Source organism: Aquarana catesbeiana, linkage group LG13 (assembly GCF_042186555.1).
Source record: "Aquarana catesbeiana isolate 2022-GZ linkage group LG13, ASM4218655v1, whole genome shotgun sequence".
Classification (NCBI taxonomy): domain Eukaryota; kingdom Metazoa; phylum Chordata; class Amphibia; order Anura; family Ranidae; genus Aquarana; species Aquarana catesbeiana.
The window spans coordinates 192,002,354-192,030,329 of NC_133336.1; the positions used below are offsets into that span (position 1 = coordinate 192,002,354).

Here is a 27,976-nt window from a genome sequence, read left to right on the forward strand (position 1 = left end):
CTTCAATCAGTCTCGGGTTCTGTTGAGTTGCTTTACCTTTAGGAAGGAGGGCGCTACACTTCAGCTTGGGAGCTCACATAGTTTACAGTCCAGGAACACACTTTGCAGAGGTGCCATGACACCGTAATGTGGCTTCATGTATATTGGGAAATGTATGAAACAAATCCCCTAACCTGAATTTTAAATTTTTTTCTTTAGGTTGTCTGGATGGATTGCTGGGGGATTTTCAAATAATTTAATACTACGTCCTTACGTCCTACGTTAGGTATTATGTTTTATCGAGTAACAACAATTTTTTCTTATTTTTTTTTTTTTTATTAAATTTTTTAAATAAATGCCAAGATTGTGTAGATCAAGATTACACTTACTGGTGATATCCAAAAAAACTGTCGTGCTCCAGTCCTAAACATATTTATCGGACAAGACTTTATGCAATGTGCAAGGCAGTATCATTGAGAAGCCTGGAGGCCAAATTTCAGGAGATATTAGGGGGTTCTCTTCACCAGTTAGACATGAAGATCTCAAAGCAAGGCAGTTTATATAAGTCCCATTCAGTAGCAGAGGATGTTACATAAGTGGATTCCAAATTGTGCTAATATTGGGGTATTGGATTAGGAGCTTCACAGTTTGGCCCCTGAGGAAGCAAACTACATAAATATTCCATGTTCCATCTACACAATTGAGGAGGGGAACTAATTAAGTCGCCTGTATATTAAAGTCTTCATTTGATGTAGCTGTATCTGAGAACTTGAAAATGTGTATTGTTTAAAACATTGTAAGAATAATATTTTTTTGTCAATGCAGACTAATGTATGGAAAATCATACCGCCTTATACAGTATCTCACAAAAGTAAGTACACCCCTCACATTTTTGTAAATATTTTATTATATCTTTTCATGTGACAACACTAAAGAAATTACACTTTGCTACAATGTAAAGTAGTGAGTGTACAGCTTGTTTAACAGTGTCAATTTGCCCTCTTGGCATGGAGTTCACCAGAGCTTCACAGGTTGCCACTGTGTCCTCTTCCACTCCTCCATGATGATAAAACGGAGCTGGTGGATGTTAGAGACCTTGCGCTCCTCCACCTTCCGTTTGAGGATGCCCCCCTATATGCTTAATAGGGTTTAGGTCTGGAGACATGCTTGGCCAGTCCATCACTTTTACCCTCAGCCTCTTTAGCAAGGCAGTGGTCATCTTGGAGGTGTGTTTGGGGTCATTATATTGTTGCAATACTGCCCTGTGGCCCAGTTTCGGAAGGGAGGGTATCATGCTCTGCTTCAGTATGTCACAGTACATGTTGGCTTTCATGGTTCTCTCAATGAACTGTAGCTCCCCAGTGCCGGCAGCACTCATGCAGCCCCAGACCATGGCACTCCCACTACCATGCTTGACTGTAGGCAAGACACACTTGTCTTTGTACTCCTCACCTGGTTACCGCCACACACACTTGACACCATCTGAACCAAATAAGTTTATCTTGGTCTCATCAGACCACAGGACATGGTTCCAGTAATCCATGTCCTTAGTCTGCTTGTCTTCAGCAAACTGTTTGCGGGCTTTCTTATGCATCATCTTTAGAAGAGGCTTCCTTCTGGGACGACAGCCATGCAGATCAATTTAATTCAGTGTGCGGTGTATAGTCTGAGCACTGACAGGCTGACCCCCCACCCCTTCAACCTCTGCAGCAATGCTGGCAGCACTCATATGTCTATTTCCCAAAGACAACCTCTGGATATGACGCTGAGCACGTACACTCAACTTCTTTGGTCGACCATGGCGAGGCCTGTTCTGAGTGGAACCTGTCCTGTTAAATTGCTGTATGGTCTTGGTCACTGTGCTGCAGCTCAGTTTCAGGGTCTTGGCAATCTTCATATAGCCTAGGCCATCTTTATGTAGAGCAACAATTCTTTTTTTCAGATCCTCAGAGAGTTCTTTGCCATGAGGTGCCATGTTGAACTTTTAATGACCAGTATGAGAGAGTGAGAGCGATAACACCAAATTTAACACACCTGCTCCCCATTCACACCTGAGACCTTGTAACACTAACGAGTCACATGACACCAGGGAGGGAAAATGGCTAATTGGGCCCAATTTGGACATTTTCACATAGGGGTGTACTGACTTTTGTTGCCAGCGGTTTAGACATTAATGGCTGTGTGTTTAGTTATTTTGAGGGGTCAACAAATTTACTGTTATACAAGCTGTACACTCACTACTTTACATTGTAGCAAAGTGTCATTTCTTCAGTGTTGTCACATGAAAAGATATAATAAAATATTTACAAAAATTTGAGGGGTGTACTCACTTTTGTGAGATACTGTATATGTATTTTGGTGGTTTGTGTTTTTCAAATATAATCCGCTATAATTGCATTATTATATTATTATTATACACGATTTATATAGCGCCAACAGTTTACACATCGCTTTACAGTGTAGAGGGGGGACAGCACAATTACAGTACAGTTCAATACAGAAGGGACAGGAGGGCCCTGCTCATAGAGCTTACATTCTAAAGGGAGGGGGTGGTGGTACAAAAGGTAATAGATGCGGGGAATATTATCTATCCATTAAATCCTCTTGCCAGATTACAAGATACACAATCTTCCCTGCTGTCTGTGTGGGTTCCCATATCTGCCGGGGCAGACCTATTCCTCTTTTGGACTGCTGCGCACGATTTGGCTCTGGGTGAGGGTGGCTCCTTGGGTGGTGACATCATACATGTAACTATATTGTTATATTGTTGTTATCATTTATTCTTTATGTCTTTGTGTTATCATGACTAATGCTTTTCTTTTTCTATAGTATGATATATAATTTCTGTTCAAGAAACACCATATGTTTGCAAAAAGCTCCTGAAGAAGCGGTGAACATTTCCACGAAACATGTCGAACATGCTAATGTACAGTTGCTATAGGGTGAATTGATAACACCAGTTTTTTTAACCACACCCTTACTGTTTTTGAACATACAGAGCTTATTTTTAATTGTACTAATTTTGTATCTCAAACGTCTGTATGGTACCATTACGGTCCATTATAGCCTCACTCTAAACCTCATACCTAAATTGACAGGACGAAGGTACCCTCTTTCTCACATCTACATAATATTTCTAGGCACTCTTTTCACAAGTCAGGTGGGATGAAAGGAGGAGCTGGGAAAAACAGAAATCTTTGTGAAAGAGAAGACAGGGAAAAACAAAAGAAGGAAGGGAAAATAAATAAACATGGGATGTAATCCCCACAGGCTCAAATCAGAGAGAGGGAGTAGAGCTATGTCAGGTTTAAGTTGGTAAGGCGTAATGAAACCAAGGCTCCCACATTTTAAGAAAATTAGGTTGGATGTCCTTAAGGATACTGGTCATTTTTTCATTGATTAACAACATGTTCATGTGGTCTTTGACTGCTTGGAAGAAGACAGAAGGTTTCTTTCAGGCTTTAGCTATTGTTGCTGGTGAATTAGGGTCCTTAGAGCACACACAGCCAGGCACACAGTATTTCCTGCATTCTTCCACTGGCTCCAAAGAAGAGTCTAGGGGACTCTTTTTAGGTTTTTATTGGGAACAATAAACTTGGATGGGTATAGGGGGCATGGGATACCCCGGTAAGCTGTAGAGCTAAACAACTTTAGGACCCTTCACTTCTGGATGCACTGTACAAAAAAAAATAATGTCGCACAGGATCTCTATGCTGAAGGTGACCTGCACTCCTTTCAGAGTTAAAGCTATACACAGTCACTACTCTTCAGCGCTGGGGTCATTTACTTACTTAGCCATAGGATCACCGGTTGCCTCATGCCAATATTCGCCAGGCTCTTCATAGTGAGGGAGATGTAGACTCACACCACCATAGGACAGCTGGACTGCTTCCCATCAACTTCTTCCTGATTCTCTCCAGTGAGCTTCTCCAGACCCAACTTAATCCCTGGACTCCAGCTTGTGAATTGGTCCCCCCAGATAAGCCTAGGTAGGACCTCTGTGTCTTACTGATGGATTCTTCTAGAAATCTGCTCCAGGAGCAAAGCCCATGCACAGGAGTCTCCTCCAACTGGACTGGACCCAATAACTCTGCTCCTTCTGCTCAGGCCTCAGGTTATTTATGCGCTCTTTCATCACCTTCTGGGTACACCTGCATAGGGATTGGCTGGAGTCCAGGCCTGTACTGGCCATCAGGACTACAGGGAGTTTCCCGGTGGGCCGATGGCTCAGTGGGCTGGTTTCAGTGACAGACTGTCAAAGTAATGGCTTTCTTGGTTCGCCCTCAACTTCACACAGTGATGTGAGAAAGATGAGAAAAATACAGAGGAGAATAAGTGAAATAGTAAAAGAGGTTAGTGAGGACTCCTTATGTTATGCTACTTATGTTTTTTTGCACAATTGCGTATAGTTTATATACTGTTTTTGTGCTTGTTTGCACAAATAAAGTGGGCCGGTCTGGATGAAGTCCAGGGCCAAATTTTTATCCCAGTCCAGCCCTGCTGGAGTCCAATAAATATTCAGTCCGAATACCCTGCCATTCCTCCTACTATGATTTTAGAATCATTTAGAAGACAGGTGAAGTAACAGAGCAGCAGCCTGTGAAACACTGAGCAGTCCTAAATAGTCAACCCCTGCTCTTCTCATTACAGTGGAGCTAACTAAACTTGCCTAGCAGACTTCACTATACTAGGAGTTTGCTACATCTGCTTAGCAGCTATAAACAGGTGCCTGGCCAGTCCCTGCTGATGTGAGAAGAGGCCTGGGATAGGTTGATGTAAGAGAGCTAATTTTGCATACTTGGGGTCTCTAAGATGATATAATGTTTTGAAGTAATCCAAAAATTCTGGACCAGAATGAGAATGTAGGCAGACATTTTACAAAAACTGATTTTTTTAATTTAAAAACATTTTTTTTAAATAAAATACAAGGCAATAGCAGTATGCAAGAACTCATTATAAATACAATATATATATATATATATATATATATATATATATATATATATATAAACACTTATACACATATACACATACTACTTAAAGTATATGTGAACACTAACAAAGAACCTTTCTTATTTTCTTATTTACTTAATTTTGGTCTGTTAAATATTTCATTACTATTAGAAATTCAGAGCTGCCATGCGCTTTTTGCTCATGTTATCTCAAAGAGACTATTTGTTCTACTTTAAACAGTTGTAGACCATTTCAAGTACCTCTTAACAGATAAGTCAAAATCTCTGGAAATTTGGTTATCAATGCAATATGAGGATGGAACTAGAGCTGGGTATAAACTTGTAGAATTTTATTGGAAATTTTTCACTTTAAGAATGTTTGTTTCATTTTCTAATCGTTGGCGTGGCCAAATTAGCCTTCATTTTTGACCACAGTGATGAGAGAATTCAAAGGCGCAGGATGGTAAATTTTTCTCTAACTAATTTCTACTAGTGCATATTTGGTTTGGTTTGGGAAAGTCCATTTATTTCAGAATTGAATGTTAAAAGGTAACAAAACTTTGAAATACTTTCAAACGACATTTGTCATGCCATCAAATGTGATAATGAAATGTGATGTGGGGTTGCACAGCCTCACAGTATTAGGACAAAAACAAGTTTAAACGATTAAAGTGAATAAAAGGTATTATAACAATTCAGTGGTGTAAAAATAATTCCATAACTTCCACATATGAAAAATCTAATTAATTTTTACCATTCATCTCTTCTTACCCAACTCAGACATTGGTTTTCCCCTTCCTCTGATATTCTTTGGCCTTAAATATAAATGACCCTCAGCCCTGAAGGGAAGCTTCGCTCCTTCATATTGACTCATATGTGTAAACCATATCCTTTACAACAATTCCCTCCCACGACCCAAGCTTCCCCGATGGCCTGGAGAGCGTTGAGGAACATCCAACCTTCTCCAACTTCCTGAACTACTATATCCCTGCCTCTCACAATCTTAGAAAGCCTAATTCCAATCTTAAACCTTACTCACTGGCAATGGAAATGTATTAACTCAATCACAGATCTCCTTTCAGCCAAGAGAATTAAAACATTTGAGGAACTCTCTACAGAGTTTGACCTCTCACCCCTAGATCACTATGTAAACCTCTAAATTTCCCACCTCTTGAGATATCAACAATCCCATGAATTCTCTCTCCCTACTATGGCTTGGAGGTTCCCCGGTACTCCCTCACCTATCCCTAAGGGAATTTCTATATTTTACAACTTATTCCAGGACAAACTCACTTACATTAAATCCGCACCATATTTAAAATGGGAAACAGACCTATGTATATCATATACTTAGGAACAATGACAATCTGCTTTCAAATCCATATATAAGGCCTCACATTGCATTAATCATTGGGAATTGTCCCAAAAATATGCATTGAGATCATATCTTACCCCCCCTGCGTACATCCAAGTTTCTCCCATCCTCCTCGCCTCTTTTCTGGAGGAGATGTGGAGATGTTGGACAACTCTTGTATATGTTCTGAACCTGCAAAAATCTCACCGGCTTCTGGAAGAATATCTTCCGCTTCATTTCTGACATCACCGGTATCCTTACATCACCAAAACCAAGTCTGGCGATACTCAATTTAAGTATAGACAGATTTTCCCCCCTTGTGCCGCTCCATAGTTACACATGTCCTTTTGGCTGCTAGATTACTTAGAGCAAGGAGGTGGAAATCAGACAAAGCTCCAAACCTCTCAGGGGCATTGAGATTATCTGTCTGCACTACAAGTATGAAGCTATGCTTGCTACCAAGCAAGGTACTGGAAAGAGTTTTGACTCACATTGGCAATTATGGACTGATAGATTTACAGCAAATGAAAGTGTTGTACTGTTCTTATCTGATAGAGTCTCAGTGAGCTAAAGAGATGTAATGCTCCCCTTTCTCTGACTTCAGGATACATGACAGCCTTACACTTTAGACCTGACCTTTTTGTACTTTCTTTTTTCACTTTCTGTATACATGTTGTATTTACTTTTGTACTCTTTGTACAATTTCATATCTCTTAACTTTGAAATTAATAAAAAGAATGAAAAAAAAAAAAGAATGAATTGTCCAAATACTAATAATAAATTTAGGGAGTTCATGAAAATGTAGAGCATCACTCCCGCAATGGTAGGCTGATGCATTGATTCTCCCATTTATTAGTGATCTATATTATTTGGACAACATCTTTTTCCGAATCGATTTCTAAATACATTGATATAATGCAATCTGCAATAAAATGGCCACCAAAACTATCATTTCAGTCCTCTAGTGAACAAATCATAGCCAGTGGTCACATAAAAAATGGCTGATAGACTACATCATCACGGCTTAAACAAATTGGCCGCCGACAAATTTCCTGTCCATGATGTATAAATATAGATCAATATAAACAATCCGGTTTCCCTGATGAAGTGACGTGACGTGACCCAATGCGTAGGGCCCCCGTGACCGGAAGTGATGCGAGATACCATACAATGCTGAGTATGCAGACCTATACAGACCTATATGAGTATACAGACCTATATATGCGCTGTTTGATTGTGTTTTAAATGTAAGAGTCTTTCTTAATGCAATAAAGTGTTGTTATTTACGATTTTACACTATGGGTGGCATGCTGGGCTTTGTTCTAACATTGTAGCGAAAGAAAAGGGTTTTTTGGGACTGTTTGGGACTTTTTGGGACTTTATATGAAGCAAGAGTCTTATTCTAACATGTTGCTGAGCGGATGCATTGGACGTTTAAAGGGACCATAGGCATCTTAAAGGGACCAGTGCCAGATTACCCTAGGCATTCACCTACTGGAAGTGGAGAATACTGGAGTGCCTTGGAAGCCCATTAAGCTTATTATAAAAAGTCTTACATTTGTTCTAAATGAGGTGAGAGTTCTGCGAGCGTGGAATGTTTGCACAGAGGTGAAAGTGCACTGTTTTGAATATCTGAGAACACACATAGATTCTACCCAAGTAGAAGAAGGTAGTTGACATTTATCATGTTTGAAGCTTGGACTTTTTTCAGCTTATTTTCATGAACTCACTGAATTTTTTTATTAGCATTTGCACAATTTTTTGGGATTTTTCACTGTGCAACCCCACATCACAATTCATTATCACTTATATTGTGGGAACAAACCAGGGGTTGCAGCAACCAATACACTGAACATCTACATTTCACAGACCGATTTATAGCTTACACGTTCGTAATTCTATTTCACATCACTTTATCCCATTTACAAGCACAGAGGTTCACACCATTGATTTAAGCTATCGAATGTACTGAGAATTCTTCATATGTATGTTCCATCGAAAGTCTACTACTGTATGGCCGCTTTTGGTTTAAAGAGAAACGCTTTAGAAACTTTTCAACAGGGACACAACTGTCTCTACAACAGGAGCAGAAGACAGAAAGTAAAACGGTCTCTAGCAACTCGCAACAATGTAACATTTAGAGGTTATGTGATCCAGAGCCGCCCCAGAATTGTGAAGACAGCTGCTCAGTATTGCACAGTATCCGGTAATTGGAACAAAGGACATTGATCCATCAACTCAATGGAATAGTCTAAAGCTGAACCCCAGGTATGGTTTATGTTGCATGGCTGCATTGAACAAGCGTGGACTAATGTAAGTATACATATTCCATACCTGTGGGAATGCTGTAGAAGCTCAGAATCACTGTAGTAGTCACCACTACTACAGTGATTGCCAAAGTCTTCTGACTCAGATGCAGTGTGACTGCCCTGCCGCATTGACAGATTTGCTTGCTCAGCATGGGCACCATTCACAGAACACCTTGCATTGTTCTCAATAAATGGAAAATGTTCTCTGATTGGATGCGGTGGAGAGGCAAGGCCGTGTTTTCATGATCTCCACCTGGACCAATTAGTGAATGCATTAAATTACTTGTGAAGCAGTTATAGTGTGCAAGCATCCTCCTGTGATTATTGTGCAGCAGGGAAGCCACTCGGGACACTGCAGAGATAGCTACTACAGCCATTCTCCACTTCCACAGTGATAGGACAGGTATTGAATATGCATCCCTACATACTGTATAATAAGATAAATATGCAATACCTGGGGTTCAGCTTTAATATATGGGACCCCAGAGGAGAGTTCTGCAGTATTAGATGTTCTGATAAATGCTATCAAGGTCAGTAGCAGGTTGCCTTCTTGATCTGTGCTTCACCGCAGCGTAGACGACATTCTGACAAAATAAAAAAACACCAATTAATAGAAAAATCAAACAAGGATTAGACATCCGCTAAAGACATGAAAAATAAAAATAAAAAAGTTTGTTTCTACTAGATAGGATCCTGGCACAGATGATGAAAACAAATGGTAAGGTTTTCTCAAAGTCAACCCATGCAAAGCAAAGCAGCTGGTTCACTTTTAAAAGAGAAGTATGGCCAAAGCTTTTTGGTCATGCTTCTCTTCTAGGTCTTAGGAGTGCCCTTACTTTTGCTCTCCTGTCACCCAGAATTGAGCTTTAGCCCACTGTGAGCTAATGTCACAGAGCTGCTCCAGGGTCTGACTGGATATTATCCATATTGTCGGGATCCACCCAGCTGCCTCATTGACAGCTGGCTCCGACGTGGCTGAGAACTGAAGCCAACTGTGCCTGTCCCGTGCTCCAGTGAGCGCTGTCAGTCACTGCTCTACACTCAAAGCTGACCAAGAACTGAGGGATAAACAGTCCAGTTCAGTTCTTGGGCTTAGAGATGATGGGGGACAGCTGCAGCATCAGTTTAATGGGAGTATGTTTGATTTTTTTTAGAACCCCAAACTTCTCCTTTAAGGGTTAGTTCATCTTTAATGGCCATTTTTCAAAAAATCCCCCATGCATTCCAGCATCCCCAGCACAGTACACACCACTCCTCTGCTGTTCAAGTGGTTGCTCCTGCCCCCTCCATACATGTATGCTGTGTGCAGCCTGTTCAAAATAAATCTCCTTGGGAACTCATCCTACCTTAAAGGTAGTGTGGGCCAGACAATGGGGGTACACTTCTAACATCCAGCCCAGCTATAAGATGAGTCAGCTACTTAGTAGTTAGTTTTATCTGACAGTCTGTGCATGGCCTACATGTATTGAAGGGTACAGGAGCGACTATTTGAACAGCAGAAAAGTGTTATGTAATGTGGTGGGGATTCTGAAATGCAAAGGGAATTAAAAATGGCCATTAAAGGTCATTAAATGTGAACTAACCCTTTAAATTCTTTATTTGACGGCCCCACTAGTTGCACATACTTACCATCACTCTTCTGCCACTCTGTTTAGCTGCCCAGAAGAAGAAAACCACCAAATACTTTGGGGTATGAGGTAGAAAGGTGACTCACACCCTTCCACACATGTTATTTGTGCTTGGCCAAGCTCTTGCAGGCTCTCCCTTTAGGGTAGGAGGTTGATCCTCAGCCGTGTGTAAGCTTCAGGTCATAGCTTGCTTCTTTCAAAGGGCTTTTCTACTCACCATTGATCGCCTAATGGAGAGAACCGGGAACAAAGGAAAGGCAGGTATGCACAGCTGGTGGGGCCACCACTTATGGGGACCTGTTTATTTGCGTTTCATCAGCAAAGCATAGCTTCAGTATATAGGAAGGGTTAGTATGAGGGTTACAGTAAACAGGACCTTTGGGTAGAACATCACTCTCTCCCTAACATATCTCTCATTGCCAGAAACATAAGCAGGAAACCTACAGCTTAGAGATATCAGCTTCTGCCAGGCCCTCAGTGGCCCTATACAGTATAGATGAATCAAAAACTGAGACTCCCTGGAGACATGTCTACATTCTGTCTAACCATTTTTGCTGTCTACTCTTCTGCCTCATCCAACACCAATGCTTATAAGAACACTACTAGTGTTTTAATTTGGAGACATCAGATAACGTATTATGCTAGTTACCCCGGTTTCTATTTCCCCTCCCCCAACCTGCAATCAGACTTATTTTTGATTCTTAGAAGGTTGAGACAAAATGTTTTGTTATGGCTCAAGCACTTTTTTGTTTTAAGATTCAAGTCTGCTATGTCCACCATCTAAGATAGCAACCACCTTTTCCAATACTCACATTTTCATGGTTTTCCTTTGTTGTCTCTGGAGCATCTGAAAGATTGAAATTATTACGCAATGTATAAAGATTGTAATATATACAGAAGACTGACAGATACAGGTGGGGACTGGTGCCTAGATTGGGAAATTTGTAATTTTAGTGTTGGCTTCAAAGGCTGGTTTGTGTAAGGTCATTATTGGGCTGTTTTAGATTGTATCGATTCAGTACAGTCTACAGGCACCCACGTTATAATGCTCTGAATCTCAGGACTGACATTGGACAGAACTGTGCTGTACTTGATATTGGAAATCAAGGACCAGTGCCTAGGGTCATATGGAGACCTTAACGTTTTTTTCCGTCCTTAAAGTGGTAGTAAAATCCCACACACAACTATCGTATATCGTATTGTAATCCTCATAAAAACACTAATAATCGCTGCTTGTAACTCCTTACTTATTTTGTTGTAATCGGTCCTGTTTTGTTTAATTACATCACCGGCGCATACGCTTCCCGTCCCTTGATTCACGGCATGCTCTGTGTGTTGTCCATCCATTGGCAGCCTGGATGCCGTGAATGGGATCCATTGGGAATGGGAATGAGAGACTGCAGAGAGTTCCCTAGCTTACCGTTACTCCTCATGTGACTGTGTGACATCACATGGGGAGTAATTGTACTGCATCCTAGAGCAGCAATCAGCTGCAGTAGGACTTAAAGGCACACATACCCAGAACGGCTAAGTAAATATAAAGCACGATTATGTAATTCAGCAAACAGGTTGGCTATGAGCGGTGGCACTCAGTTGCCATAGTAATGTCGGATCGAGGATGAGGCTTGGCTATTACACGATGCATGTGTGAGATTACAGCGAAGGGAAACATAAAAGGGCGAAATGATATGCTAAGCGGACTCAGAAAACAGTACTGAAGTTGGCGCCACCTTATCCTGAAAGACAACATGTTTCAAAGTTTAAAAAAAGTAAGTAATAGGCGATTGTGGCTGGATTAGACTATGTGATGCTTGCTAACAAGTGATTAGAACGAAATAGATGAAAAGCACCATAGAGATTGGGCTTTAATTTGCCTCTTCCATCAGCTGGTGAATAATCATGTCCAACAATGCAACTATCCACTATGTAGCAAATGAACTGGAGGGTAATAGACTCCCTGGGCCCCATACACACTGGACGTTTAGCCCAGGTACATGGGGCTCCGGGGTTTAGCTGTAGGTGGAGGGCACAGATGTCTCATCCAGCCCCATTGCTGGCAAACCTATAAGACTCTCACAGCTGCTGTGGCTGGGAGGGGCTGAACAGTGTACCTAGCAGTACTTCCATTTCGGGCAGTGTGTGCCCAGGGATGAATGTCCAGAATGCAGGCTTCTTGCACTCTGGACATTTGTCCCTGGGCGCATATTGCACTAAAGGTACATACCGCTGGGTGCTCCATCTAGCTGGAGCAGCTGTCAAGACTCTCAGAGTTTGATAGCCTGCCGGCTTCAGAACTTAATGGGCCATTTGTGCAATTAGTCCACAGCTGAACACCAGAGCCCCAAGCACCAGGGCTTAACATCCAGTGTGCCTGGGGCCATTCAGTTCAAGAAAAGTGAATCCATAAGAGCAGGGTAGAGTGAACATATTAGCCAAGTTATTAGCAACAGATCCACTGCCTGCAACTTTTTCCTTTCAATGACAAATTAAAGCTGTGACATAAAACTGACAGTTTTAATAAAATGATGGAAATATGAAAACATGTACTGTACAAATATAAATTACTTACTTTGTGACATAGGGAACCTGGCGAGAACGGAGTATGCAACTTCGGGTTGTACATCACCATTAAAGTTACTAGATGAAGTAGGTTCTTCTATGATACAAAATGAGAAGGTATCACTTAAAGTGGTTAAGAGGGCTGAAGGCTTTAGACCTTCATGCATTCTATGCCATTGACTTCCGCTGCTGTCAATCACAGCCAGTGAGGAGGGAGCAGTGGGTGGGGAGCGAGGACGCATGGGTGCAGAATGGAGCAGAATGGAGGAGCCAGGAGCGCTGGCCAGGGACCCGAGAAGAGGAGGATTGGGTCTGCTCTGCAGAGCAGGTAAGTATGACATGTTTGTTATTTTAAAATAAAAAAATCTGAACCTTTACAATCACTATAATGCAAACTTGTTTGTAAAAAAAGAACATTCAAAGCGATTACCCCACCACACTGTCCATTTACAGCTCTGTATTTTGAAATACCCTGATCAAGATATGGAACAGCAAGTTAAAATGGGAAGGTCCTATCAACAAATGTTACAAAAACATATGCTGTAAATAAACCTTTAAGGCAGACTTTCTCAACCTTTTCAACAAGGAGGAACCCTTGAAATAACTTTCCAGTATCAGGGAACACCACTAAAAATCAATATATCTACAACTCATGATACATTAGTGTGATGGTCATTGGGAAGAGGGCTCCTTACTGTTGTGGTCATTGGGAAGAATTACCCCCTTTTAGATAGGTAAAAATATAATTGGTGTCAGTGGGAACTTATCTAAAAAGGCCAAAAAAATGTTCAAGGAACCCCAAGCAACCTTTGGAGGAATCGTAGGATTCCATGGAACCCTGGATGAGAAGCCCTGCTTTAGGGTGTCTTCTAACAGGAAACAACAGAAATTGTTGACCACTGCTTACAGCAGGTCTAGTATAAGATATATTTTTGATGTAAAGCATATATAAACCCAATTACTAAAATGTCAGTTAAACCTTAGCATTTCATGGCTAATTTTCTTTTCAAAAGTCAATATTAAAATCTGCAGCTTTCATTTCAGGTATTTCATGTAATAGGGTGCCAACCTTCTGTCCCTGTGTCCCAGATGATTTTCTGTGTTGTCCCCCTATCACATGAGCTCCCAATGGAGACTACAATGCCTGTTTCAACACATATTACTTGACTGGTGTCACCATCAGCAAACCCACCCAGAAAAATACCACGCAGCCATCACTGAAGTACATGCAGACAGTAAGCAGTGGCAAAATGTCGGCACAAGATCAGCACCATTGAGATGTAACAAAGAATTAGAAAATGTGAAAACAAATAATTTATTTTTAAAACTGGCAATTATTTATGAGAAACACTGCTTTTACAAGTTAAATATCAATCAGTTTGGGATTACATTCACTTGAGTGTATGCATGCTAAGTTAAGTGCAAGTGTATTACTACCTCTGACAGAGGTCACAGTACTCTGCTGACGATGTTGATATGCATATGGCCTTGTATGGCAGAGGAAAAGGGGGACGGCAAGATCTGTTCTCCCTTTCTTGGTCACCCAGGCTGCATGCCTGAATAAGGGTCTGATTAGCATATTAAGGGAACCCAACACTATTTTAACTGCTTCCGGACCAGCCGCCGCAGTTATATTGTGGCAGGTTGGCCCCCCTGCGCGAGCCGTCATAGCTGTACGTCGGCTCTTTAAGACGCCTCCGACGGCGCACGCACATGCCCGAAGCGTGTCACCGGAGCCCATGCGAGTGCCCGGTAGGCGTGATGACCTCCGGGCACCCACGATTGCTCGTTGCAGAACGAGAACAGGGATGTGTGTGTGTTAACACACAAATTCTGGTTCTCTCAGGGGAGAGGAGACAGATCATGTGTTCATACGAAATATGAACACCGATCTCTCTCTTTCCCTAGTCAGTCTCATCCCCCCTACAGTTAGAACACACAACAGGGAACACAGTTAACCCCTTGAGTGCCCCCTAGTGCTAACCCCTTCCCTGCCAGTGTCATTCATACAGTAATCAGTGCATTTTTATAGCACTGATCGCTGAATAAATGTCACCGGTCCCAAAAATGTGTCAAAAGTGTCCGATTTGTCCGCCGCAATATCGCAGTCCCGATAAAAATCGCTGATCGCTGCCATTACTAGTAAAAAATAAAATAATAATGAAAATGCCATGAATCTATCCCCTATTTTTTAGACGCTATAACTTTTGTGCAAACCAATCAATATAGGCTTATTGCGATTTTTTTTTACCAAAAATATGTAGAAGAATACATATTGGCCTAAACTGAGAAAAAAATGAGCTTTTTTTAAAAAAATGGGGATATTCATTATAGCAAAAAGTAAAAGATGTGTTTTTTTTTCAAAATAGTCGCCCTTCTTTTATTTATAGCGCAAAAAATAAAAACCGCAGAGGTGATCAAATAACACCAAAAGAAAACTCTATTTGTGGTAAAAAAGGATGTCAATTTTGTTTGGGTACAGCGTCGCACGACCGCGCAATTGTCAGTTAAACGACGCAGTGCTGTATTGCAGAAAATGGCCTGGCCATTGAGAAGCCAAATCTTCTGGGGCTGAAGTGGTTAAAGTACTATATTGTGCTGTTCTGTTTGACCACATACAGCTTTAGGGAATCCCCAAGCATATTATGTTAAAGATTTTTGTATTTTTATGTTGCCCTTTAAGCTGCATGGTATTTTAAAAAAAAAGTTTTTGCACATGTGTACATTCCCAAAAGGCAGTGCCCAGACACTGTACACTTTTTTTTTTTTTGCAATAGCTTGCCTATTAGCCTTGAAAAAGGCCATAAGATATCTGGGTTCATTCTCAATAGTCACTATTGGGCCTCTAAGTTTGAGGTTTGTAGAATTCCCACTGGGTTTGCTGAACCACCTTCAAACCAAACCTGGCCCAGTTTGCTGATCCCTCCTCACCACTCGTTTTGTAAATCCTGGTGTTAAACTGGATATGATAAACTGAGAATCAATTCACAAACACCCCTGGCTCTGTCTTCACTTTGTGTTCACTGGCTGCCGACTTGTTTCAGATCAGTGTCACATTAATGCCCCGTACACACGGTCGGATTTTCCGATGGAAAATGTCCGATCGGAGCGTGTTGTCGGAAATTCCGACCGTGTGTGGGCTCTATCGGACATTTTCCATCGGATTTTCTGACACACAAAGTTGGAGAGCAGGAGATAAAATTTTCCGACAACAAAATCCGTTGTCGGAAATTCCGATCGTGTGTACACAAATCTGACGGACAAAGTGCCACGCATGCTCAGAATAAATAAAGAGATGAAAGCTATTGGCCACTGCCCCGTTTATAGTCCCAACGTATGTGTTTTACGTCACCGCGTTTAGAACGATTGGATTTTCCGACAACTTTGTGTGACCGTGTGTATGCAAGACAAGTTTGAGCCAACATCCGTCGGAAAAAATCCTAGGATTTTGTTGTCGGAATGTCCGAACAAAGTCCGACCGTGTGTACGCCCTATAAGTCTTGAATATTGTGACCGGAGATAGCCTGGGAACATCAGCCAGCCGAGTTTGGTAAAAGCAAAAGTCCCTTTATTGGTATCTTCAGAACAAGTAAACACAAAGAACGTTCTTTAGCCAAAAATAAAGCAATGACAATTTGTAGTTCAGGTAATAAGGGGTTCACCCCACAGGCTCACCGCCAATCTCTTGGCTCCCACACTGGGGTTAGGGTTCCTCCTCATTTCAGGGTGTTAGGCAGGCTATGGGGATTCAGTAACTAGCGTCTCAGTTTCCAGAGGGTTCATGTTGCTCACAACCTGTGTACCACTTCCCTCTGCCTCATTGACAAAGGCGCTGATCCCATCCTGATGCCTTTTAAGGCTCCCTTTGCTGAGGCTTAACCCCTTCAGGACCACAGTCCTTGTAGTCAGGGTTTGAAGGCTCTGCCCTCCCAAAACCCTTCGAAACCTCTAGAGTTCCAGTCCCTGATAAGAACTTACCAAGTCAGAGAGTGCTGACAACCAGTCCTCTCTTTCCAACCAGACTACCCTGGAAACCCCTCACCCTGCATGTGTGAGAAATCCTTTGTGCTTAACCAAGTCTTCCAACTGCCCCTCTTAAAAGGACCACAACTCAAATATCGAGGAAATATACCTACCGTTCAGGACACATTCCCAGTGTCCTGTACAGTATAAAGACAACCAGGCAACAACTTTTTTCAGAAGAAGGTCACAATGTCATCCTTAAGTTTCATTAATTACACAAGAATTAGGCAGAAAAAAGTAGAGTTACCTGTTGTTGGTTCTTGGGTTTTAACAAAAGAACGTTTGCTGCAAATAAAGAGGGTCACCAGGATAGCAGCAAGAATGAGTAACATTCCTAGAGCCAGCGGAAGAAGAATTGTGAGGAGCTCTGTGCTACTGTTGCCTGTAGGGAGAAAATACTTATCACTGGTAAATTTAGGGTAGCAGTAGCTATTCAACCAACCAATATTAAAGGTGGTAACAACTTGTTTACTCTTAGGTCATAGAAGAGGACACATAGACACATATTTGGAAGTAAGGAGGTTTCGTTTGAGATTGTGGAGGGAGATTTTTAAGATCAGAGCAGCAAAATCATGGAATTTCCTTTCCCAGGTAGTGGTATCAACTGGCAGTTTGGACAATTTCAAAACATTTCTGAATGTCTTCCTTGAGATATGTATACTCTTTGAATAGAAAACTTGAAAGACACTGTCAACAATGTACCCATAGGGCGGTGGTCTCCAAACTGTGACCAATGGACCAGATGAGGCCCCTTGTTTGCTTTTATCCATCTCTTGGGGTACTATTCCTCCCACTAATGCGGGGCACTATTCCTCCCACTGACATCAATAAAAAGGCACCATTGTTTCCACTGACACCATCAGCGGGGCTGCATTTCTCCCACTGACACCAACGATGGGGCATAATTCCTCCCAGAGATGTAAACGATTGGGCACTATTCTTCTCACTGACACCAACAATGAGGCACTATTCACAGATACCAATGATGGGGCACTATTCCTTCCACTGATACCAATGATGGGGCACTATTCTTTACACTGATACCAATGATGGGGCACTGTTCCTTTTACTGACACCAATGCAATGGTGCACTATTCCTCCCACTGACACCAATTGTGGGACACTATATTCTGCTGAAACCAATGATGGGGCACTATTCTTCCTACTGACCACAGGCACTATGTAATTTATTTACTCCCACTGACCGCCAAGCCTGACACATTGTTTAGTTCCTCTGATGCAGTGGCATTTACTACTCCCTCTGGTCACAGTCCAGCCCCCCTAAAGTTTGAAGAACAGTAAACTGGCCCTTTTTTTAGAGAGTTTGGAAACTCCTACTGTAAAGCATGGAGACTTAGTGAAAGGGAAATCATGTAGTCCAGGTTACAAGGCACAGAATCAGCATTGGGTTATGAGCCAGAGTCAGTTCCACGCCAGAGAATAAGCATCAAGGTAACAAGCCAAAGTTAGTAACAAGTAGCAATAGCAGTATCATAGGACAGCAGGCAGGATTCTGTGTAGAGCACAGTAATCTGGCACGGACACATGAAACAGGGAAGACTTAAATAGCTGGCCAATCACCTAGAATGGCCACATGATCAGGTGAAGGTGAGAGTCACTGCAACTGCTATGCAGTTCTACAAAATTTTGACAATTCCAATTGTCAAAGCAAAGGCTGTAGTGGCAGAAAAAATAAGTTATGCTCAAGTCCATGGGAAACCCAAGTTCAAGGCCTGGTAGACTCAGCTCCTTAACAATTCAATGGCCCTTGTTGCAGTTTTATGGGGCTCCTCCACAAGCTGTTTTCCTCCTGTAGGTTACTCTTCTTCACTCTCCATTTCTGTGCACCATTCAGCCAATCTGAATGAAGACACATGGAAAATGACACCAAAAAATGGGATCCAAAAATGTATCTACTATGAGCCACCCTTAGTGGTCTCAAGGAGCTACATTTACCACAATGGATCAAGTACTCGCTGACAGTGGAAGGTCTTCCGCTCAGTATCACCAATGGTATTATGTTTATTTGTATTAATCCTTCATGCTCTCATCTCTAGTTCTGTGGAACTAGAAAGTCCTACCTACAACAGTTGTCCAATTGAACCAATTACCCACTCACATAAGACTTCTCAAGAAAACAGGTATTCTAGAGCAAGATTTGCACCTTCCAACAAGACTCTGTCTCCTCCTGTGTCTTAACAGATTACTGCTTATCTGTTAGGATATTAAGATCTACACTTTTTTCCATGGAGGAGACTTGTGTTTGGGGGATATTATTACACCCCAGGAGATGTGTATTTTTAATTTTTCTTTAATGTACTGCATCAGATAAAGAGCCTTGTCATAAATGCAGCTTTCTGAGCTGCTTTAGAGACAGGCTCATACCTCCTTCTCCCCTCAACAGATAATTAATTAGAGTTAGGACCTCCAATCCTGATTTGCTTTCTGAATGGTAAGCACAACATGTACATAGTCAACTGTTATGCCACGTACACACGGTTGGATTTTCCGACGGGAAATGTTGGATGTGAGCTTGTTGGCTGTAAGTCCGACCGTGGTGTGTATGCTCCATCGAACATTTGTTGTCGGACTTTCCGCCAAAAAATATTGGCTAGCAGGTTCTCAAATTTTCCGCTAACAAAACGTTGTTGTCGGACTTTCCGATCGTGTGTACCCAAGTCCGTTGGATAAAAGTCCACGCATGCTGGGAATCAAGTACTAGCTTGTACAACTAGTGTTCGTAATGGAGATATCACGTACGTCTTGTACGTCACTACGTTCATAATTGTTGGCCAACATTTGTGTGGCCGTGTGTATGCAAGACAAGTTGGAGCCAACATCCTTCGAACAAAAATCCACGGTTTTGTTGTCGGAAAGTCCGATCGTGTGTACGGGGCAATATTGAGGCCTCAATTTGAAAATACGTTATGATCACCTTGTATGTCCACATTTAATTCCTTACTCTTCTTGTTTACATTGTTGATTGAAGTTGTTACTTCACAGTAATAATTCCCAGAATCCCCCAGCTGAGCTGATGGGACTTCATACTGATGAAAAGAACTGAATTCCTGAATATTCTGTCCATTCTTGTAGAAAGCAAACTGCAATTCAACGTCATTTCTCATTATACTTGTATTACATGTTAGGATCATTTGGTTGCCTTCTTTGACCACATCTGGGATCATCTCAATTCCTGGATGTGAGAAGAGCTCTGTATAGGAAAGTAATATATCTGTAAGCATATCAGACAAAATCAATATACAGAATTATATATAGTACAATTCACAAATGGACAGTATAGTAAATAGTAAACCTATTTTTCCTCTTATATGAGAAGACCATGGCACCTGTTCTGTTCACCTTGAATCTGGATGTATAACTCCTCACTGCTCTTTGTTAAATCATTGGTTGAACTTCTCACTTCACAGGAATAGATCCCAGAATGATTTGGCTCAGCGGACTGGACTTCATATTGATTAGATAAACTGAATTTCTGAACATTTTTTCCATCTCTGTAAAAAGCAAATTCCAGACCTGTATCAGGAATTAGTTCACTACGTTCTGTGTAACAGGTCAGGGTCATATTGTCTCCTTCTGTCATTTGATTTGAAGTCATTATGATTTTTGGATGAGTGAAGAATGCTGAAAATAATAGTAAAAAAAAGGCATCAGTGGTAAAATGCGACTTAAATTAATGTGATAACCTCTCCTACATACGTTTTAAGGCTTTAAAAAAATGTTTTTATTGCAAATATCTTATGTACATGGACACCCCAATACAGTATACTTATTACTTGGGCATGCTTTGCTTCTTGCCAGAGAAAATCAACATCATGATGTTGCTTGACTCCTATTTTAAAACACATATGTTGCATTAAAATATATCTGAGCCAAAACTTTTGCTTCCTTTTTTTTTTGGAGTGGTGAGTGGTTAGAATATAATTTTTTTTTCTTTATTGCTGTCTGTGTCTAGAATATTTCAAAATTGGAACGTTCTTAAAAAAAATGGCTGGCACAAAGAATCTGTGTTGACTGTCCCTGCAGGCATTGGTATTTTAGCTCTTGTGCTAATTAGACACATAGGTTGGACTTGATAGACTTGTGTCTTTTTTCGACCTCACCTACTATGTAACTATGTAACTATTGTCAATCCATACATAAAGGATCCTTTCACCAGTTCCCGACCACCCACTGCACATTTACTGTGGCAGGGTGGCCCGGCTGAAACAACGTACTTGTATCTGGTGGCTTCTTCAGGGTCTCGGGCGTGCTCACGCGTCGCTGGCTACCCGTTTCAGCTGTGATTAGGCACTGCAGGAGCCAAACGGCAGGTCCGGCGGACGTGATGTCCGCCAGGACCCCTCCAATCATTGACAGGAGGGGCAGAATGGCGGTCTGCCCATGTAAACAAGGCAGACCACCGTTCTGTCAGAGAGGAAGATGGAAATATTGTGTATCTGCTAAGCAGAAACACGGATCTCTGTCTTCCTCCAGTTAAGCCATCCCCCACACAGTTAGTAAGCACTCCCTAGGAGCACACTTAACCCGTTGATCGCCCCTGATGTTAACCCCTTCCCTGCCAGTGTCATTAGTACAGTGAGAGTCATTTTTTTAGCAGTGATCACTGATCGCCGCCATTACTAGTAAAAATGAAAAATGAAAATGCCATAAAAATTTCCCATAGTTTGTAGAAGCTATAACTTTTGCGCAAACCAATCAATATACACTTATTGGGATTTTTTTTAACAAAAACATGTAGCAGAATACTTGATTGGAGGAGAGAAGGGTTAAAGGGCCACAGGGCCCTAATTCGGACTTTACAGGCAAGATGGACAATGATATAGTGCAAAAATATATTTTATTAACAATAAGTCATATCAAACAGATCAAGTTTATACGGATGTGGCTTTAGGAGTGTTATTTCAACTTTTGCGATGTAGCAGAATACATATTGGCTTAAATTGATGAAGAAATTAGATTTTTTACATTTTTTTACTGGATATGTTTTATAGCAGAAAGTAAAAAATATTGTTTGTTTTTTTACAAAATTGTCAGTCTTTTTTTGTATATAGCGCAAAAAATAAAAAATGCAGAGGTGATCAAATACCACCAAAAGAAAGCTCAATTTTTGGGAAAAAAAGGACATAAACATTGTTTTGGGTACAGCGTTGCAAGACCGCGCAATTGTGAGTTATAGCAACACAGCGCGGCCCTTTCTCAAAATCTAAACTATTCTCTTGAATATGTTTCTAATGTGTAGATAATAAAAATAACTGCTATACATTTGGAAGAAATACTTGGTTTCATATTGTTTTGTGGCGGACATAAAATAAAGTCTACTTTTCCACTGGGAAAAAAATAGATACTTTTTTTTTTTTAAATGGCATAGTGCATATTGGACTTCAGATGATAGTCTGACTTCCTGGTGAAAGTCTGATGAAAGTTCTTCAGAATTATGTGTGCTCAATCTGGCCAAGCACACGTTTACATTAGTAGAGAGGGATGAGGAAGAGTGATCAGATGCTCATGGAGCTATAGGACCAATGGTGAGTGGGCAAAGTTTTTTTTTTAGTGAATTGACCGTTTTTTGAAAGTGGACAAAAACTGGCCTCTTCTGTAACCGTGGACATGAAAAAATATCCAGATCTGTCATCATATGCCTACTGTATATCCAGTTTAGTTTCAAGTAGGGATGAGCCGACAGTTTGATCCAAACTTTGGCTGTATTTTTGCCACTTGTATACTGTATATGACAACTTTCTGCTGTCACTGGAAGTTTGCCAAACCCTGCTTGAACTGAACCCAGGGCAGATCAGTCCATCTCTAGTTTCAAGGAAACCAAAGATGTATCTGCCACTGTAACCTTCTTTTGGAAATATTGGCTTGTTTTCACGTTAATCCTTTTTATTTAATCAGCTCAAGGTCACTGACCCAAAGCAATCATAGAGGATGGGAGTTCTGGCTTCACTTGGTGCATACTTGGTATGATACCAGGTGACTAACATTTTAAGAAGGAGGTCAACAACAGAAGCCCACATACAGTATTTCCTTTTAGATTTTTTTACATTTTATTTAATTTCATAACTTGTGTCCAGTGGTCAGTTCCTTAGATATTTACCTTATATGTCCATACTGTTTATATGCCGCTCTCAGAAAGTATTTCTCCCTAGTCCACCATACAAAGCGTCTGATATTCTTCCATATCTGTCAATTGTATACTTACCATTTATTTCAATGTTCAACTCTTTACTTTTCTTCCTAATCGATTTGTCAGAAACTTCACAGTAATATTCCCCAGAATTCTCAGGCTTGGCGGAATGGAATCCATATTGGTCAAAGGAACCAAATTTCTGAACATTCCGTCCATCTTTGTAGAAAGCAAACTGCAGTTCTGTCTCTGGTCTGTATAGAGACACATTTGTGTAGCATGTTGCCGTTATATTATCTCCTTCTTTTACCGGAAATGGTGTGACTTTTATTTTTGGAGTTGTGAAGAGTTCTATAAAATACAAACATCAAACAGTAAACCTCCATTATTTTACCAGCACAGGAAGGAACTTTTGGGTTCTACAATGTTCATCTGTGAATTAGACTTATGCCCCGTACGCACGGTCGGATTTTCCGTCGGAAAATGTGTGATAGGACCTTGTTGTGGGAAATTCCGACCGTGGGTAGGCTCCATCACACATTTTCCATCGGATTTTCCGACACACAAAGTTTGAGAGCAGGATATAAAATTTTCCGACAACAAAATCCGTTGTCGGAAATTCCGATCGTGTGTACACAAATCCGACGCACAAAGTGCCACGCATGCTCAGAATAAATAAAGAGATGAAAGCTATTGGCTACTGCCCCGTTTATAGTCCCGACGTACGTGTTTTACGTCACCGCGTTCAGAATGATCAGATTTTCCGAAGACTTTGTGTGACCGTGTGTATGCAAGACAAGTTTGAGCCAACATCCGTCGGAAAAAATCCTAGGATTTTGTTGTTGGAATGTCCGATCAAAGTCCGACCGTGTGTACGGGGCATTAGACTTAGTTTTAAGAGTTTCCAAAAGTTGCATAGTTGTTTAGCCACTTGAGCCCCGGAAGGATTTACCCCCTTCCTGACCAGAGCATTTTTTGCGATTCGGCACTGCATCGCTTTAACTGACAATTGTGCGGTCGTGCGACGTTGCACCCAAACAAAATTGACGTCCTTTTTTCCCCACAAATAGAGCTTTCTTTTGATGGTATTTGATCACCTCTGCAGTTTTTATTTTTTGCGCTATAAACAAAAAAAAGAGCGACAATTTTGAAAAAGAAAAACAGGGGGGGTTATTTACGAAAGGCAAATTCACTATGCACTACAAGTGCAAGCTACAAGTGCAAAGTGCACTTGAAATTGCACTGTAAGTGCAATTGGAAGTGCAGGCGCTGTAAATCTGAGGGGTAGATATGAAATGAGGGGAAGCTCTGCTGATTTTATCATCCAATTGTGCGCAAGCTAAAATGCTGTTTTTTATTCTGCTTGCATGTCCCCCTTGGATCTACAGCGACTGCACTTCCAAGTGCACTTTCAGTTTGCACTTGTAGTGCAAAGTGGATTTGCCTTTCGTAAATAACCCTCAATATATTTTACGTTTTGCTATAATAAATATCCTCAAAAAAATATAAAAAAAAAATATTTTTTTCCTCAGTTTAGGTCCATAAGTATTCTTCTACATATTTTTGGTAAAAAAAAAAATCGCAATAAGCGTATATTGATTGGTTTGCGCAAAAGTTATGGTGTCTACAAAATAGGGGATAGATTTATGGCATTTTTATTATTTTTTTTTTTTTGTTAGTAATGGCGGCGACCAGCGATTTTTATCGTGACTGCGACATTACGGCGGACAGATCGGACACTTTTGACACTATTTTGGGACCATTGACATTTATACAGCGATCAGTGCTTTAAAAATGCACTGATTACTGTGTAAATGTCACTGGCAGGGAAGGGGTTAAACGCTAGGGGGCGATCAAAGTGTGTTCCCTCAAGTGTGTTCTAACTGTAGGGGGGATGGGCTCACTAGAACATGACAGAGATCACTGCTCTCGATCACTGGAAGCAGTAGATCCCTGTAATGTTGCTAGGCAGAACAGGGAAATGTATTGTTTACATAGGCATCTCCCCGTTCTGCCTTTTCGTGTCACGATCGCAGGCCACCAGCGGACATCGAGTCCGTGGGACCCGTGGGCACACTCCCACGGCGCACGCGATTTAGAAGGGGGACATATGGGTACGCCCTTTTGCGCAGCCGCGTCATTCTGCCGACATATATCGTCGTGCTCTGGATGGCAACAAGTTAATTTAACTTTCTCTGCATTTTTTAAATTGGATTTTACTTTATAGGTGGTGAACACATTTTTGCTCACAGCCATGGTGCTTATCAAGGGCATTAAGTATTTCTTTACAACAGCTGGCCTGGAGTGCTAATATGTTCTTAGTAAGAACAGCGCTTATTTCCCACAGTCTTCAGATTCATTATTTGCCAAGGGGTAATAATCAGTAATAAGTAATATCAGTTCTTAAAGCCCGATTTCAAATAACGGTGCCCCCCCAGTTATGCCTACTGTCCTGGACAACCCCAACCCCCTAGCTTTTATTTTAAATTGCTATATACATACCTTTTTTTTAAGTGGTCTTTGCTCCAATCACATGAGTTCATGATGTAAGGCAAGACTTTAGCATGGTTTCACCTATAGCATCTGCCCTTAAAGCAGGGGTGTCCAAGCCGCGGGCCGCATGTGACCCAAGAGTGCGTCCCAGGGAACGCCTGGAGGGGTGCCAACGTGCCATGCAAGTATAACAGCCGCGGTGTCCAGAACAGACAAGCCAGGTCCATTCATGTCTGGAAGGATGCCTAGGGTGCTTGTTTGCAATAGCCACGGTGGAGGCAGGCACTGACAACAAGCCAGACACTCTCTGTAGAGATGCCAGGGTTACTCTGTTTGCAATAGCACTGGCAGCAATGAATGCGGGGACTTCTGGCTAGCTAGGCAAGTAAATGCCGCTGGATCTAGGATCTGGATTCAGTTGTGGTTCCCCAGAGCCTCCTGCCCACAGCCTCCTCTCTAGCTCCATTGCTTGCCAGCGCTGCTCGGATGCAGATTGGATGCTGGTTTTCCAGCATCCCCGTTCGACAGAAGCAGGTTGTGAGACCAGCTTCTGTCAGACAGGCAGCTGTAATCATGTACCAAATATTTGGATCATGTGTACCAAGCTTTAGTGTTAGTGTACTTTTGTGTGGCCCAAGATAATTCCTCTTTTTCCAGTGTGGCCCAGGAAGGGCAAAAGAATGGACACCCTTGTCCTAAGGCAAGTAGAACTATCGGTACTTGGATGCCACAGGACTTAAGGCACAGTGATTTATTTACAAATCCAGGACAATCACCACCAACCCTAGAAGACAGAGAGAGTTCATGTGTAGCACCCTCTAGTGTGCTTCTAGAAGAGTAGTGTAGGTAAAAGCATTTGGCTGACTCTAGGATTAAAACCACTGAATCTGGGTCAGGGTTACTAGAGGCCAGAACTGGATGACTCATCCTGGCAGCTCTCTGGTGCCTCCCCCTGGTGTCTGGAATATTGGAGAATGTTCTAGAACTAGAGGGTGAAGGTGAGGAAGAGCTGCCATGATGATTTATTAGACCTCAGCCAATCCCTAGAGGTGGGCTGGCAGGGGGCTGAGAAAATCCCATATATAGGCATAGGCCATGCCAGCAGGTGAGCCGGGTGGAAGATGGAGATGGAGTGCTGAGGAGAGACTTTCAGTGGCCCTTGAGGGACCCCTGGTGGGGAGTGGTTTTACTTTGGGCTGGAGCTCGGGATAGCTGGCCTGGAAGGATCCCACCATAGGAAACAATTGGCGGGAATCATGCCGGAAGAGGCAGCGGGAAAGAGCAAGTGCGAGACAGTAGATCGGCACGGTGCAGGGACAACACAAGGGGAGAGACTGTAACAGTGCTCACTGAAGACAGCATTGTGCTTAAGTCTTCATCCTTGAACTGGGGAATCTCCATGGAAGTTTGCCAGTCAGAAAAGACTGGGAAATATGCCAGTTAGGAGGACTGGGGAAACAGGCAGCCAGGTGGGCTGGGATCTTTTGCAGCAGTAGATCTGGGCTCAGGGTCTACAAGAAGGCAGAAGGAGATGCTGTTCACTCCGTATTGTGCTACCTTTTTTTCCACAAAAGGACAGGATGTTCCTAGCCTGTAATGGGCAGTTCTTAAATTAACACTAAAGACTGTTAGTTCCCCTGGAGTGATCAGCAGGAGCTGTACATATGAACCAAGTTTGTGCAGCAGGAAGGAAAAAGAGGACTTTGTGTAAATAAAGAGGGAGTTGACCCCTTTGTTCATAGTTTTGGACATTTTTCAAGTTGGGCTTCCCATAATTTCCTACCCCATCCAAGTTATCAACCCCTAATAAAACAACAACAAAAACAAACCAAAGACTGTTTTCTGTGTTGGGATTCAGGAAGGAATGCTGTGTGCCTGGCCGTGTATCAGTGGGGAATCCCAACTCAGCAGCTCCTACGTGGGGTGTGCTACACATGTATCATGTCAGATGGCTTCAAAGGGTAAAAGTTCAAGGCAGGTGCTGTGTTCACTGTGTAGTAATTATCAGAGCTAGTGGCTGGCTGGATCTCGAGCTAGCAGTGGTCTGAGCTGACAGCAGACAATAGTGTAATCCAATATCCAGGTAAGGGTCAGGGCAGGCAGCAATTAGTAGCATAATATTTTATCCAGGCAGGGACCAGGGCAGGCAGCAGCCAGTAACATACTCTGTTATCCAGGTAAGGGTCAAGGTAGGTGGCAATCAGTAGTGTAAACTGTTATCCAGTCAGTGGAGGTCAGACAAATGGAAGTAATCCAGAATAGGGCACTCAATACAGGAGCCAGTTAGCTAAACATAGGGATGGGCGAACGGTTCTGCCTGAGCATGAGTTTGGGCCGAACATTTGCCTGTTCGGACGTTCGCCTGAACACCCAAATTTGCAGGGTGTTCGCCGAGTGTTCGCCCTGACGAACACCCTGCAATGCACTGAGCGCTGCACTGTGCATTCTGTTCCCTGACTGGGCAAAGCTTTTCCCAATCAGGGCTCAGTGTAAGCTGGTTGTTAGGGAGCAGGGTCGATGTTCTTAAAAAA

General features: G+C 41.9%; 1 protein-coding gene across 1 annotated transcript in view; it reads right to left on the reverse strand.

Moving 5' to 3' along the window:
* Positions 1 to 5,061: 5,061 nt before the first annotated feature.
* The window catches only part of LOC141117097 (Fc receptor-like protein 5), a 37,956-nt gene continuing 15,041 nt past the window's right edge, over positions 5,062 to 27,976 (reverse strand). The window contains exons 5-11 of the mRNA XM_073609712.1: positions 23,028 to 23,303; positions 20,165 to 20,446; positions 19,740 to 20,015; positions 17,052 to 17,186; positions 12,792 to 12,878; positions 11,035 to 11,069; positions 5,062 to 9,178 (exon numbers count right to left, since the gene is read on the reverse strand). Of these exons, the coding sequence (XP_073465813.1) occupies positions 9,098 to 9,178; positions 11,035 to 11,069; positions 12,792 to 12,878; positions 17,052 to 17,186; positions 19,740 to 20,015; positions 20,165 to 20,446; positions 23,028 to 23,303 (1,172 nt within the window). The 3' untranslated portion in view covers positions 5,062 to 9,097. The remainder of the gene's footprint in view (positions 9,179 to 11,034; positions 11,070 to 12,791; positions 12,879 to 17,051; positions 17,187 to 19,739; positions 20,016 to 20,164; positions 20,447 to 23,027; positions 23,304 to 27,976) is intronic.